Source organism: Capra hircus, chromosome 10, assembly GCF_001704415.2.
Source record: "Capra hircus breed San Clemente chromosome 10, ASM170441v1, whole genome shotgun sequence".
Lineage (NCBI taxonomy): Eukaryota > Metazoa > Chordata > Mammalia > Artiodactyla > Bovidae > Capra > Capra hircus.
The window spans coordinates 2,834,469-2,847,909 of NC_030817.1; the positions used below are offsets into that span (position 1 = coordinate 2,834,469).

The 13,441-nt window shown below is 41.0% G+C and overlaps 1 protein-coding gene across 12 annotated transcripts in view; it reads left to right on the forward strand.

Annotated features, from left to right (window-relative positions):
• The window catches only part of EML5 (echinoderm microtubule associated protein like 5), a 154,599-nt gene that overhangs the window by 87,828 nt on the left and 53,330 nt on the right, over positions 1-13,441 (forward strand). For all 12 annotated transcript variants that reach the window (XM_018053859.1, XM_018053860.1, XM_018053865.1 and 9 more), the window contains exons 20-21: positions 874-1,001; positions 4,968-5,109. In XM_018053859.1, coding sequence (XP_017909348.1) covers positions 874-1,001; positions 4,968-5,109 — 270 coding nt within the window. The remainder of the gene's footprint in view (positions 1-873; positions 1,002-4,967; positions 5,110-13,441) is intronic.

The window sequence follows — 13,441 nt, forward strand, 5'->3', positions numbered from 1 at the left end:
CCTGCTGTCATTTGTCCTAGAATGTCCCCTTTCCCCACCCTCCCACTTGCCCCAGCTGCCTGACCATGTGCCGTTTGGGGGCTTCCCAGGCGACACAGTGGCAAAGGGTGTGCCTACCAGTGCGGCAGACACAGGAGACCCGGGTCCATCCCGGCGTCGGGAAGGTCCCTGCAGAAGGGAGTGGCCACCCACTCCAGTGTTCTCGCCTGGGGAATCCCGGGGACAGAGGAGCCTGTGGTCCACAGGAGCCCGCGGGGTCGCGAAGAGTCGGAGATGACAGCACGCGTGTGCACACGCTCATTCAAATCGCAGACACTGTTTCTTCTAGGACTCCCTACACCCCCACCCCCTCCCACCTCAGGAAAGGTTCAATTCCTGTTTTTCCCTTTTCAATGTGTTCTTCACACAGGGTCTGTTCTCCTCATTGAATGCTCTGTGAGGGCAGGCGCTCGGCTCTGTCACGTCTACCAGTACATCTCTGAAGCCTGCCTAGGGCCCAGTAAACATAAATGAATTAATCTTAAGTCGAATTGAATTAAAATTACGAACCAGAATATTGTACATGCTCTAAGAGGGGCCGGAGGTGGGTGAGGAGCAAATATAGAAGGAAAAGAAACAGTTGTCAGACTGGTAGTAGGGGATCTGGGATAATATATAATAATGGGATTGTAGTATGTAAGTGGTTCTCACTTTTGAGATTAGTAAATTGAATGATTGAGAAAAATATGATACATTTATTAGAATATTTAAGATATAGGAGAAAGCAACTTTGAAAGATGATTTGCATTGTCAAAATAGCATCATTGGCAGGATATACATCCTTGTATTATATTAACTTCATACCTAGAAGAACATCTCCATTTAACATTTTAGGTCTTCTCTTGGAAGATAACCCATCTATACGTGCCATATCATTAGGACATGGTCATATTTTAGTTGGCACAAAGAATGGTGAAATACTAGAAGTGGATAAAAGTGGCCCAATAACACTTCTGGTCCAGGTAATTTTAAATATTAATGTGTTTTTTCCCCCTTTGTATACAGTTAGTTCAATACATAAAAGCCAAAAGCTGACAGTGGTGAAAAATACTGTTAAATTATTTAGGGAAATACTTGTTAATATTTGCAAAAAAATAAAATTTAATTATAGCTAAATAATGGGCTTCCCTGGTGGCTCAGAGGTTAAAGCGTCTGCCTGCAATGTGGGAGACCTGGGTTCGATCCCTGGGTCGGGAAGATCCCCTGGAGAAGGAAGTGGCAACCCACTCCAGTATTCTTGCCTGGAAAATCCCATGGACAGAGGAGCCTGGTGGGCTACAGTCCACGGGGTCGCACAGAGTCGGACACAACTGAGCAACTTCACTCACTCACTCACAGCTAAATGAGCAGTATCAATAAATAATATGCACATTATCGTGGAATAATTACCAATATTTTCAGTAATTTATTACAAAATAAACCAGTAGAAAGAAAAGCTAGTTGTAGTTAATTTAACCCAGTCCATTTATTTTATATTTTATTTCTTTGAAATACATTTGTTGAACCTGAGGCGGTTATTTTTCTGTGAAACTCTTTAGTTCATTCTTTCTCAGGTTTCTAACTGAGAAAAGCAGACGCTGAATGTGTGCCAAAATTTTACTCCTGAAAACATTTATGAGTGAAAATACGTTAATAATTCTGAAAATCCAGAAGTACAAACTTTGTGTGGTAGAAATATAAAATGAAATAGCAGAATTAGCTAATCCTTAACATTTCTATCAGGAATGCTATATTAATTTTTCAGTTTACATTTCCTATATATGTTATGGGTTTTGATCCTATAAGGCATAGCAGGTGAGGTAGGATCTACACTAATGGAAAATTGCCCTCATGCAACTGTGTATAGTAACACCCTTTGAGTTTTGTTTTTTACCCTGAAAAAGAATTGTTTTCTTTCTTAATGCAGACTGATTTCTTCCAACCCCTGCTTCATTCCTGTTAAGTCACCAAAGAGCACGTGTAGATGAAAACACTGTGCTTTAGGGTTAGCAGACTGTCCTAATGTAACAAGGAGAATCTGTAAGCAAAGAGCAGAACACTGCATGTTAGATTACCTGTGAAACCTTCATGTCTTACTCTTTAATTTCAGTCACATGATATTCCTTTAAAGTAAAAAGGTGTTGGAGTCATGGTGTTTAACTATTTATGATCTCCTGGAAAATATTTACACAGATACACTTTTACAGATGAGTCCATATATGGGCTTGTTCAGAAATATAGACGGTTTCATAATTATAAGAAAAGATTTTTAGAAGTAATAAATGACATCTTATTGTTTTCTAATATTTATTATAGAGTTAAAGATTTCAAATATCTACGGTCTCCTAAATGTCAGAAACAAGACAAGGATACCAGGTCTCACCATTATTTTCCAACATTGTGTGTGAGGTCTGGGCCAATCCAGTAAAACAAAACATAAAAGATATATGTATTAGAAACAAATGGATGACCCTGGATGGATACCAATATTGTAAGATGTTACAATTTATGCCTTGAACAAGAGAATAAACTGAAAAATTATTATAACTAATTAAGTCCGTAGGCATTTATGCAGAATCAGCATGTGAAGGTCAATAGTATTTCTACATGGTCTAGCTGATCTAGCAATGAGCAGCTGAAACAAATGACACGAAAATGGTACTCACAAACAAAACTGCATAGTAACCAGAGATAAAGATGGTTGAAAAAATGCAAGACCTGTACTAAGAAAGCTATACAATTTTACTAAAGATATAAGAGACTTATAAGTAAATAATTCAGTATGAGCCTAATCCAAATCCTAATGACATTTTTCACAAATGCTGGGAAGATTTTTTTTAATCATCTAGAAGAGAAACTATTTAAAAGTAGTCAAAAAGTCTTTTTGGGAAACTTTCCATGCTAGAAATAAATATAATATAAAACTATAGTAATTTAAAGTGTGGGAATATACGTACACCACAGAAGTGCATTCCTAGATGTACCGAAAACCCACATTCAACTGTGTTTGTAGCGGCAGCGTGCTGTGAATCAGTTTGTGGACTGCTGCTGCTGCTGCTAAGTCGCTTCAAGTCGTGTCCAACACTGCGACCCCATAGACGGCAGCCCACCAGGCTCCCCCGTCCCTGGGATTCTCCAGGCAAGAACACTGGAGTGGGTTGCCATTTCCTTCTCCAGTGCATGAAAGTGAAAAGTGAAAGGGAAGTCGCTCAGTCGTGTCTGACTCTTCGCGACCCCATGGACTGCAGCCCACCAGGCTCCTCCGTCCATGGGATTTTCCAGGCAAGAGGACTGGAGTGGGTTGCTAGCACCTCTTAATAGTATTAAATCTTCTGATCCATGAACATGGATCTCTCCATTTATTTAGATCTTTTTAAACTTTTTCCAACAGTGTATTTTAGTTTCCAGTGTACATACGTGTGTGTATTTTGTTTAAGTAGCTTCATATATTCTAAGAGTGTTTTTGGTAACTTTTTTAGGATTTTTTGCATGCTGTATAAGATTATGTCATCTGTAAATAGAGTTTTACTTCTCCCTCTCCAATCTAGATGCCTGCTGTTTATTTTTCCTACCTAATTATCCTGCCTGGAACTGCCAGTACTATGTCGAACAAAAGTAATGAGAGGAAACATCATTGTCTTGTTTCTGATTTTGGGAAGAAGCATCCAGATTTGTTCTGAATTTAATCAGTCTCTTCCCATCTATCTCTGAGATTTTCCTGTTTCTCCTCGACTTCAGTTTAGCCGTGTCCAGGAAGTCCTGGTTGTTCCCCAGGCTCCTTTCATCGCAGCCTCCGTTGTTTTTGAGAGCACCCTCAGTCTTCACCTTTTCCACACTGTAGTAAATGAAGTCAGTTCCTTTGAGAAGAAGCTGGGTGCTGTGTTATGACTTGCTTCTCCCTTCAGGAAAAATTTCTGATCTGCCAGGGCTCTGGAGTTGAAGGTGAAAACAATGGAATGCTTCTGTTTTTCTGAGTGTCTTTGCTTTAGATGTGAGTGCCCACTCGTGTGGAGAAGCAGTCTCCTCAGCCCTTCTTGGGTTGCCTTTGAGGCCCCAGTGTTCTCACCGGCCACTGCACCTGAGGTAGAGCCTCCATCTCAGAACCGGGAGTGAGCGGGGAGCTCGTACCTCTCAGCGGCGATCACCGGGAGTTTAGCCTGAGTAACAGGGAGCCTAACAGGGAGCCGGGAGCAGGTGGAGGACGCAACGCCTGCCCTGTGTGGGAGGAGGCGCCCAGCTCGAGGCTGGGGGGAGAGCGCGCCCTTGCTCTTGGTTCCATCAGTCTGGTATGGGGTGTCTGTGTCACTGAGTAGGGGGACAAGCGTGCGTCTCTTTTCAGATACAGCAGACTCTCACTGTTCTCACTGAATTTTAGCAGACTTTCTTAGGTAAATGTTTCTTCCTTTGTTTTATCTCCTTGAAACCATTTCCAGAGACTTAATTTTTTAAAAGCAATCTCTCTCAGTCTCACTGGCGCAGCAGTCCACAGCACTACTCACTCTTGTCATGCGAGAAGCCCCTTCCCTACGGCAGCCACCAGCATTCCTGGGCAGCCAGCTCCTATTTTCTCTACCCTACGCATGTTACGTGGCGCAGGAAATGGCAGCCCACTTCAGTATTCTTGCCTGGAGAATCCCATGGACAGAGGAGCCTGCAGGCTGCTGTGCATGGGGTTGCAAGAGTCGGACACGACTTAGCGGCTAAACCACCACCATACACATTGTAAGACTTTGAAGCTAGTTTCCATAGAAACTTGATATGTATTGTAACTTTGAGGATAAAGTTGTTACAAAGATATTTTAAGGTATATTCCAAAGATAGAGAAGTTTTACTAGAGTTCTCTGTTAGTCATTATCCTATCAGTATCATATATTATTGACTGTTTTTATTTTTCTTCTAAATGCAAGTATCTTTAGGTTGAAATGGTCTTAACTGTGTTTTCTTTACAGGGACACATGGAAGGAGAGGTGTGGGGCTTGGCTACACATCCTTATCTGCCCATCTGTGCTACTGTAAGTGATGATAAGACCTTGAGGATATGGGATCTTTCTCCTAGTCATTGTATGTTGGCCGTCCGGAAACTTAAAAAAGGTAAGTGCCTCGCAGCCTGGAGCATAGATTAAATTGTCACAATTTTATAACCTCACAAATGTAAGAAAGCTATACTAAATATATAAAAGATGCATTAAGTATTTATTCTGTATCTGCTTGCTCATAATGGTATATAAAGAAAATTATATAAAGTCTTTGCTTTTTGGGACCTTCTCTGCTCATGCCTCTCCTGAGTCAGTTTTCCATATCATTTTGGAAACAAGAATATAGGAAGGAAACATAAACTAAGCTTTCTACCCTTTATGACTATAGATTATATGTAATTTAGAATCAGAAGCTAAGCCTTAGCTTAAAAGGGGGTAGCAGAGTTGAGAGGAGGATATTTAATTTCATTTTGTTGTATTGCTGTTTCTTGGCTATGTTGCACAGCATGTGGGATCTTAGGGAGCAGGGACTCCCTGACCAGGGGTCAAGCCTGGAGCCTCTGCTCTAGAAACGTGGACTCTGACCGCTGGACTGCCAGGGAAGTCCCCAGAGGAGGGTGTTGTGGAATGAAACAGAGTTGAGCACATTGTAGGACATCCTGTCAATATAGAAAAACAAAGAGCTCAATTGTTGGAGCACGATTTTTACTATCAGGCTAGATGAGCTTTACATTTCTCGGGAAAGTGGTAGAGAATATTATTTGTAGCATGGGGATATTTTAGGAGGAGCTCTACCTGAAAAAGTTGGGAATTGTGACTAAGAAATATGATAGAGTACACAGATAAAGGAGAGAATTACTTAGCAATATAAGAACCAAGTTGAAATTAGGCAGCTTGTTATAATTCATTCAGCTGATTTATTTTTCCCTCCTTCTGTTGACTTAAAAGAGCCAGCTCTCTTTTTCTAGTGCTCCTGTCCTGTATGCCTAACTGAACATCTGAAGTTAATCACAGTCTGTGGAGCCCTAGAGCTCTAGTCACTGTCCTGCCCCTCCCCCTTTTTCTGTTAATCAGTGATCTCTCGCATTTTCATTCTCGGGGTGTGTGTGTGTGTGTGCGTGCGTGTGCGTGTGCGTGTGTGTGTGCGTGTGTGTGTGTGTGTGCTGGTGTGTGTGTGCTGGTGTGTGTGTGCTGGTGTGTGTGTGTGTGCGCGCGCGCGCGTGCGTGCGTGCGCCTGCACATACTGTATTTCTTTATTTTTTTCTCAGAAACTAGTGAAAATTGCCAGTGGTTTTATACATGAACTTTCAATGTCAACAGTTACAGTTAGAGTCTAAAACCACAATCACATCTTTGTGCATAGAAAACCAGTGTCAAAAAATTCTTTCCTTCCCAAGTCCATTGGATGTCCTGACCAGTCAAATTCAGAACACACTTACCTATCAGATTTTCTTTCTTTTTTAAAATTGAGATATAATTGACACAGAACTTTACCTTGGTTTCAGGTGTACAACATGTTGATCCAATATTTGTAAATATTGTGAAATAATCACCATAATATCACTGCACATACTTAAAATTTTTTTTATTATGACGAGCACTTTTAAGAGCTGTTTTCTCAGAAAATTCCAGATATGCAGTGCAGCATTACTAAATGTAGTCTCCGTGCTGTCCGTGACACCTCCCTGACTTATTTTCTTCATAGCTGGGGGCTTACACTGTTTGACTCCCTTTACCCGTTTTACCCAGTCCCCCCACCCCCACCGCTGGCAACCCAGTCTGTTCTCTGTATCTTTGAGCTTTTTTCCTCGATTGCATGTATGAGTGGGATGTAGTTTTTGTCTCTCGGTGTCTGATTTATCTCACCTAGCATAATGCCCTCCGGGTCCCTCCATGTTGTTGCAAATGGCAAGAGTTTATTCTTTTTACTGGCTGAATAGTGTTAGTGTACATGTATATGTACACATGTGCGTGTATATACATGCAGACATATCTATACCACATTTCCACATTTTCTTTATCCTTTATCCATTTACCCTTTAATCACTGGTGGCTCAGATGGTAAAGCGTCTGCCTGCAATGTGGGAGACCCAGGTTCAATCCCTGGGTTGGGAAGATCTCCTGGAGAAGGAAATGGCAACCCACTCCAGTATTCCTGCCTGGAAGATTCCATGGACGGAGGAGCCTGGTAGGCTGTACAGTCCAAGGGGTCGCAAAGAGTCGGACACGACTGAGCAGCCTCACTTCTTTCACTTTAGTGTGTTCCTGGGCACCTGAGCTGTTTCTGTGTCTCGGTTATTGTAAACATTGCTGCAGTGAACATAGGGGTTTAGTATCTTTTGAGTTCGTGTCTTTGTTTTCTTTAGATAAATACCCACGAATGTAATTACTGGGTCATATGATGTTCTACTTTTAATTTTTTTGAGGATCTCTGTTTTTTTAAACCTCCCTTCAAGTGGACATTGTCACCATTTCATGCAGTCAGTGTTACTTAGATTCATCTATGCGTGTGCATTTCTTTGTTCACCTTTTTATCTTGTATCTCAAACATTTTCTTCTGTCATTTTCTTCTAAAATACAGTTTCAGAATTTCCATAATGAAGATTTGTTGGAAATTCTCTCATCGTCCTCTGAATGAACCAGTAGTGTATAAAAATAGGGTGGAGGGAATGGCCTGTTCTAACAGAAATATTCTATCACTGATGCTGCAGTTCTTTAAAAGCAGATCAGTTTTATTCAGTTTTTCATTGCTGTTTTTAAATTTTTGATTGGCATTATAGTACCACTCGGGGTGAACTGTTACCGCTGCCCTGCCCTTGGCATACTACTAGTCTGAACATGTTTTGATTTTTTTACTCTCATTCTTGGATGCCAATTTAACTACTTCTAGAGTTCTTAGCTCAGAATTATTATTTCAGTGGTTTTCATTGTTCTCTTTTACATTTTTCTTTAGTTTTGAGGTTTAATAACATTGTGCACGTATGTGGTCTGTTATTTAGGATTTGTTGTGTCTTCTGAATCTTTGGATGTATGTCATGTATTAGACCAGAAAAATTGTCTACCAGTATTACTGGCTCCTTCTAGAAGTAGATCTTTGTATTAGGTTGTTGAGAAGAGTCATAATACCGTATTTTTGTTCTTAAATATTCTTCTATAATAGCTTTTATTTTTACTTCACCATTAATTCAAGGGAAAAACAAGTGGATTTTCATAACTTTAAAGAGACATGTGGTTTTATGCTGATTGACTTAATTATAACAAAATACTGACATCATAATGGTTTAAATATTGTAAAACACGGTTATATCTTTTAAACATTCAGTAAGCAAATACTGTTTTCTTCAGAAAATGAATATGCAAATATTATGATCCTGAGGCTTAACATTATAGTTAATATAAACTAGAATTTTGCCAAATAATTCAGTTTTATGGTAACTAGTTACAAAAATAACCAGAAGTATAAATATGCAACATGAATTAATATCTGTATTCTTAATATCTATAAAATAAATATTTGCCAGCCTTTGCAGTTTTCTGTATAGGGATATATTGGGAATGTCCTATGTAAAACTTGTATCTGTGACTTTAGCTTTTAATTATAATCAAACCTGAATGTTTTTCCACTACCCCCAGCCCATCCCACCACCCCTTTGTAACTGCTGTCTGTTCTCTGTATCATTTCATGTACCTTCTGGCCATTTGTATATCTTCTTTAGAAAAATATCAGTTCAGTATTTGTTCATTTTTAAACCAATGTGGATTTTTTGCTATTGAGTTTTATGAGTTCTTTATTCATTTTTGATGTATAACCCCTTATCTGATATATGATTTACAGTTATTTTTCCCATTCAGTATGTTGCTTTTTCATTTCATTGCTGATTTTCTTTCCTGTGCAGAAGCTTTATAGTTTGATGTCATCTCACTTGTTTATTTTGTTGTTGTTGTTTTTGCTTTTGTTGTCAGGATCAAAACGTTATTTCCAAGATCTATGTCAAAGAGCTTACCACCTAAGTTTTCCTCTTAAGAATTCTTTGGTTTCACATCTTATATTTCGAGTCTTCAGTCCTTATAGAGCTAACTTTTGTTTGTGTGTAAGATAGTGATCTGGTTTCATTCTTTCCATGTGGCCATTCTAGTTTCCCAGCACAGTTTACTGAGGAGGCTCTCCTTTCTCCACTGTACATTCTTGACTTCCTTGGTAAATTAACTGACCATATGTACATGGGTTTATTTCTGGGCTCTATTATTTTCCATTATTGTGTGTGTCTGTTGTTATGCAGACATCATGCTGTTTTGATTACTGTAGCTTTGGTCTTCAGTTTTGTTGTTCTTTCTCAAGATTGCTTTGGCTTTGGAATGTTTTGTAGTACCATCCAAATTTTAAGATGATTAGTTCTATATCTGACAAACACCAGTGGAATTTTTATAGGGAGCGTATTGACTCTTTAGATTTCTTTGGGCAGTGTGGACATTTTCACTAATGAGCATGGACTGTCCCTTGTCTGTTGATAAACATTCTGAAGTTCCATGGGATCTGTAGGTTCAATTCTATGCCCTGTAGGCCCTCAGCCTCTTTCTCATCCAGTGTAGTTTGTTTCAAAATAAGAATTCATCAGCATACATATTTTTGTTCTGCGTCTGTCAAACCAGACTTCAGCTAGTTATTTTATCTCTTATAGCAAAATTGCCTCATAATCAGTTAGTTATGTGGTGAATATGTTTGTGGCAAAATGTCTATGACAAAGTAGCTTACAGCAAAAATACTTGCTACAATTAGATATAATAGTGAGAAGAGTGACTCCCACCTCCACTCCTTGATTTCTAGACCCATGGATTCTGACTTTGAGGTGGACAGCACCATGTAATGATCAGTGCTTTAAAGCACATACTGCATCCTGCGACACAGAACCCTGGTCTTCCAGGGTATTGCTTGCAAAAGACTCTATAAATCAGTTTTCAGTAAGCCATGCCATCATTTTTTAGTAGCCCTCTGTGAAAGATGAGGGTGTGTGATAAAACTAGCTGATCCCGTAGGTATGAGCCTAACGCTGCACCTCCTTCACTATGGAAGAGTGAAGGGCTTGGAATTTGGTGATGGTGGATTAGGCGTCCTGGCCGTGGATAGTGGTGCTAGCAGAAGCTCTGTGGATAGGGAAGGTGAATCCGAAAGTCCTGTCTGTTCCACTGAGGATGACTCTGTCCTCTCCGTAATGGAAGAGGCTAAGTGTAATCGGCTTGCCATCAGATGCTGGGCTAGTTTCCCTGAGGAGTGGTGCCTTATCAGAGGTTCAGGAGGTCTCTACTGTTAGCAGGTTGGGCAGCACCAAGACCAGCCTTGGTAAAGAAAAGTCTGTGTTTTGAACTCAAGCATGGACTTTGCCCTTGCCACCTTTGACCCACCAAGCAGGTGCTAGCTGGCTAGGAAAAGAGCCTGCCTGATGTCCATAAAACATATTATTTTGTCCATCTGATTATTGAGAGCTTCCTCTGCAATAGGCACATGTATTGGACTTTATTTTGGACACAAAAATCTTCACAGCCTATGTTTGCCCTTTCTGAGAGTTTTACCCACACGTTTATCTTCTAGATGTCCTTTCCTCTCATCGTCCAATCCTGTTTCTTCCAGTTCCTATTTATTCAAATAGTGAACAGTTGCTAATGAATCAGTGTAAATCTGTCTATGTAGTCATCTCTTACCACAAAAGTGAAAAGTCAGGTGCACTGCTTGAAGAGCTACCCACTGGGGAGTTTCACTACAGTCCTTCCAGGTCACCCCTAGTGTGGCTGTGATGCTTCAGTTCAGTTCAGTCGCTCAGTCGTGTCCGACTCTTTGCGATCCCATGAACTGCAGCACGCCAGGCCTCCCTGTCCATCACCAACTCCCGGAGTTCATCCAAACTCACGTCCATCGAGTCAGTGATGCCATCCAGCCATCTCATCCTCTGTCGTTCCCTTCTCCTCCTGCCCCCAATCTCTCCCAGCATCAAAGTCTTTTCCAATGAGTCAACTCTTTACATGAGGTGGCCAAAGTACTGGAGTTTCAGCTTCAGCATCAGTCCTTCCAATGAACACCCAGGACCGATTTCCTTTAGAATGGACTGATTGGATCTCCTTGCAGTCCAAGGGACTCTCAAGAGTTTTCTCCAACACCACAGTTCAAAAGCATCAATTCTTTGGCGCTCAGCCTTCTTCACAGTCCAACTCTCACATCCATACATGACCACAGGAAAAACCATAGCCTTGACTAGATGGACCTTTGTTGCCAAAGTAATGTCTCTGCTTTTGAATATGCTGTCCAGGTTGGTCATAACTTTCGTTCCAAGGAGTAAGGGTCTTTTAATTTCATGGCTGCAGTCACCATCTGCAGTGATGTTGGAGCCCCCAAAAATAAAGTCTGACACTGTTTTCCACTGTTCCCCATCTATTTCCCATGAAGTGATGGGACCAGATGCCATGATCTTCGTTTTCTGAATGTTGAGCTTTAAGCCAACTTTTTCACTCTCCTCTTTCAGTTTCATCAAGACTAACGTACCATGTAGGAACATCTGAAAATCTGGCTCAGTGTTTTTCTTCTACACTCAGTTGGTCATAATGAACCCCTGTTGAGGCCATAAGTACAGATTGAGAGAGAGAAGGGACATTGCAGTAGGATTTATTGCTGAAGGATTCTGAGCCCCCTGATCGTACAAATTGCTCCTAACTTCCAGATCTTGCCAAGCCTGGTCTTTTCTATTCCGTGTCTAGTTGATGAAAGATTGCTGTTCTGCACACCCAGTCAGTAACTTGCCTGGTCATGTCATTTTCAGTTCATGAAAGGAAGCTCAGGACACAGTTACCTGATATCCCATAGTTAGGCATTTACTTGCTGTCTAGTGAGACCTCGTAGCAATCCAGAAGCTGTGTCTCAAAAAGAAAATAGTTACCTGCAAAGGAGGACGTGAAATTTCTCCCATCTGAAGTTGGTTCCTTTGGGACCTTTCCAGAGGCGCTGCAGACACTTTGAAGGTCATTAAATCTGCTTAAGATCAGCTTGCCTTTTCTAATCCTGGCCCCCACTGGAAGCTTATAAGCGACCTGATACACAGGTGGAGCAGCTTACTCAAATGTGCTGTGTGTTGCCTCCCGAAAGGCCTCCCAAGCGTTTTGCTCCTTGTGTTTGTGGTAGGTGATGGGAGGTGTAGCAATTTGTCTTCCATGGTGGAGGGAATGGCTTGAAATATTCCAAGATCATTGGATCCCCAGAAACATCACTGAGGTGACAGGGTTCCTATATCTTTGTGGAAATTATCTGCCACTCTCCTAATTCACTTGTGTCCTGCTAAGACGTCTAAAGTACTTGTTGCTTCCTGCTCCCCAGATCCGTTCAGCGTAATATCATCAATGTAGTGGACCACTGAGATGTTTTATGGAGTGTCAAGATGATAAGGATCTCTGTGGACTCTATTATGGCAAAGAACAGGAGAGTTGAAATAGCCCTGAGGCAAAGATTTCAAGGTGTCCACAGATGCAAGCCAGGTAAAAGCAAACTGCTTCTAGTGGGCTTTACAATTGGTATGGAGATAAAAGGGCATATTGGCCAGGGCATTAGCTGCTTGTAAAATGCTAGGGACTGTGTTCATTTGTTCTAGTAAAGATCTGGAAGAGTAGCTTCAGTTGAAATCATCTCCTGATTAAATTTATTATCCAGAGTTATTAGCTAAATCCATCTTACTTCAGCACAGGCCAAACAAGCAATGACAGTATGATAGGAATTATTATTCCTGCACATTTCATGTCCTAGATAATATCACTGATTGTGGTTCTCAGGCTTGCGGTTTTATTTCCATTTATTGTCTTAGTAGACAGAGAAATTTCCAAGGGTTTTCATTTAGTTCTTCCTTACCCCTTGGGTCCACAGAGCCAGCGTAGAGCATTCTACAAGTTGCCAAGTGTATCTGTTCCCCTTCAGGAATTGGACGGGGCCCACTGTGATTTGGAATTGGACTTAGACTCCATCTATCGCATGATCACCTTAAGGCCCCACTTTTACTGCTTGTACACCAGCAGCTTTTTCTGCTCTTGAGAAGTAGTGTCACCGCGGAGCCCATGTCTAGTAATTCCTAGAAGTTTGGGTCTTTCCTTCTCTTCAGTTCACAGTCATTCTACTAAGTGGCCACAGAACCTTGGAGGAAGGTTTATGTTACACACCTACATACCTGTGACCGTGCCTCATAGTTCTTCCTCACTGGGACTTGGCCTTCCCTTCAGTGAAGGGGCTCTGAGTATATGAATTTGCTTAGGTCTGAAAAGTTGTTGGGAGTCTGACTCTCCACTGTGATGATTTAAGTCGGGGGTTTTGGCCACCAGGTCTGGAGTTTTTCCTATTATGTAGATCAAACACTAATCTAGTAACTTATTTATTTCATTTCTGGAGACCCTGTGACTAATTAACCACCAACAGAAATTTC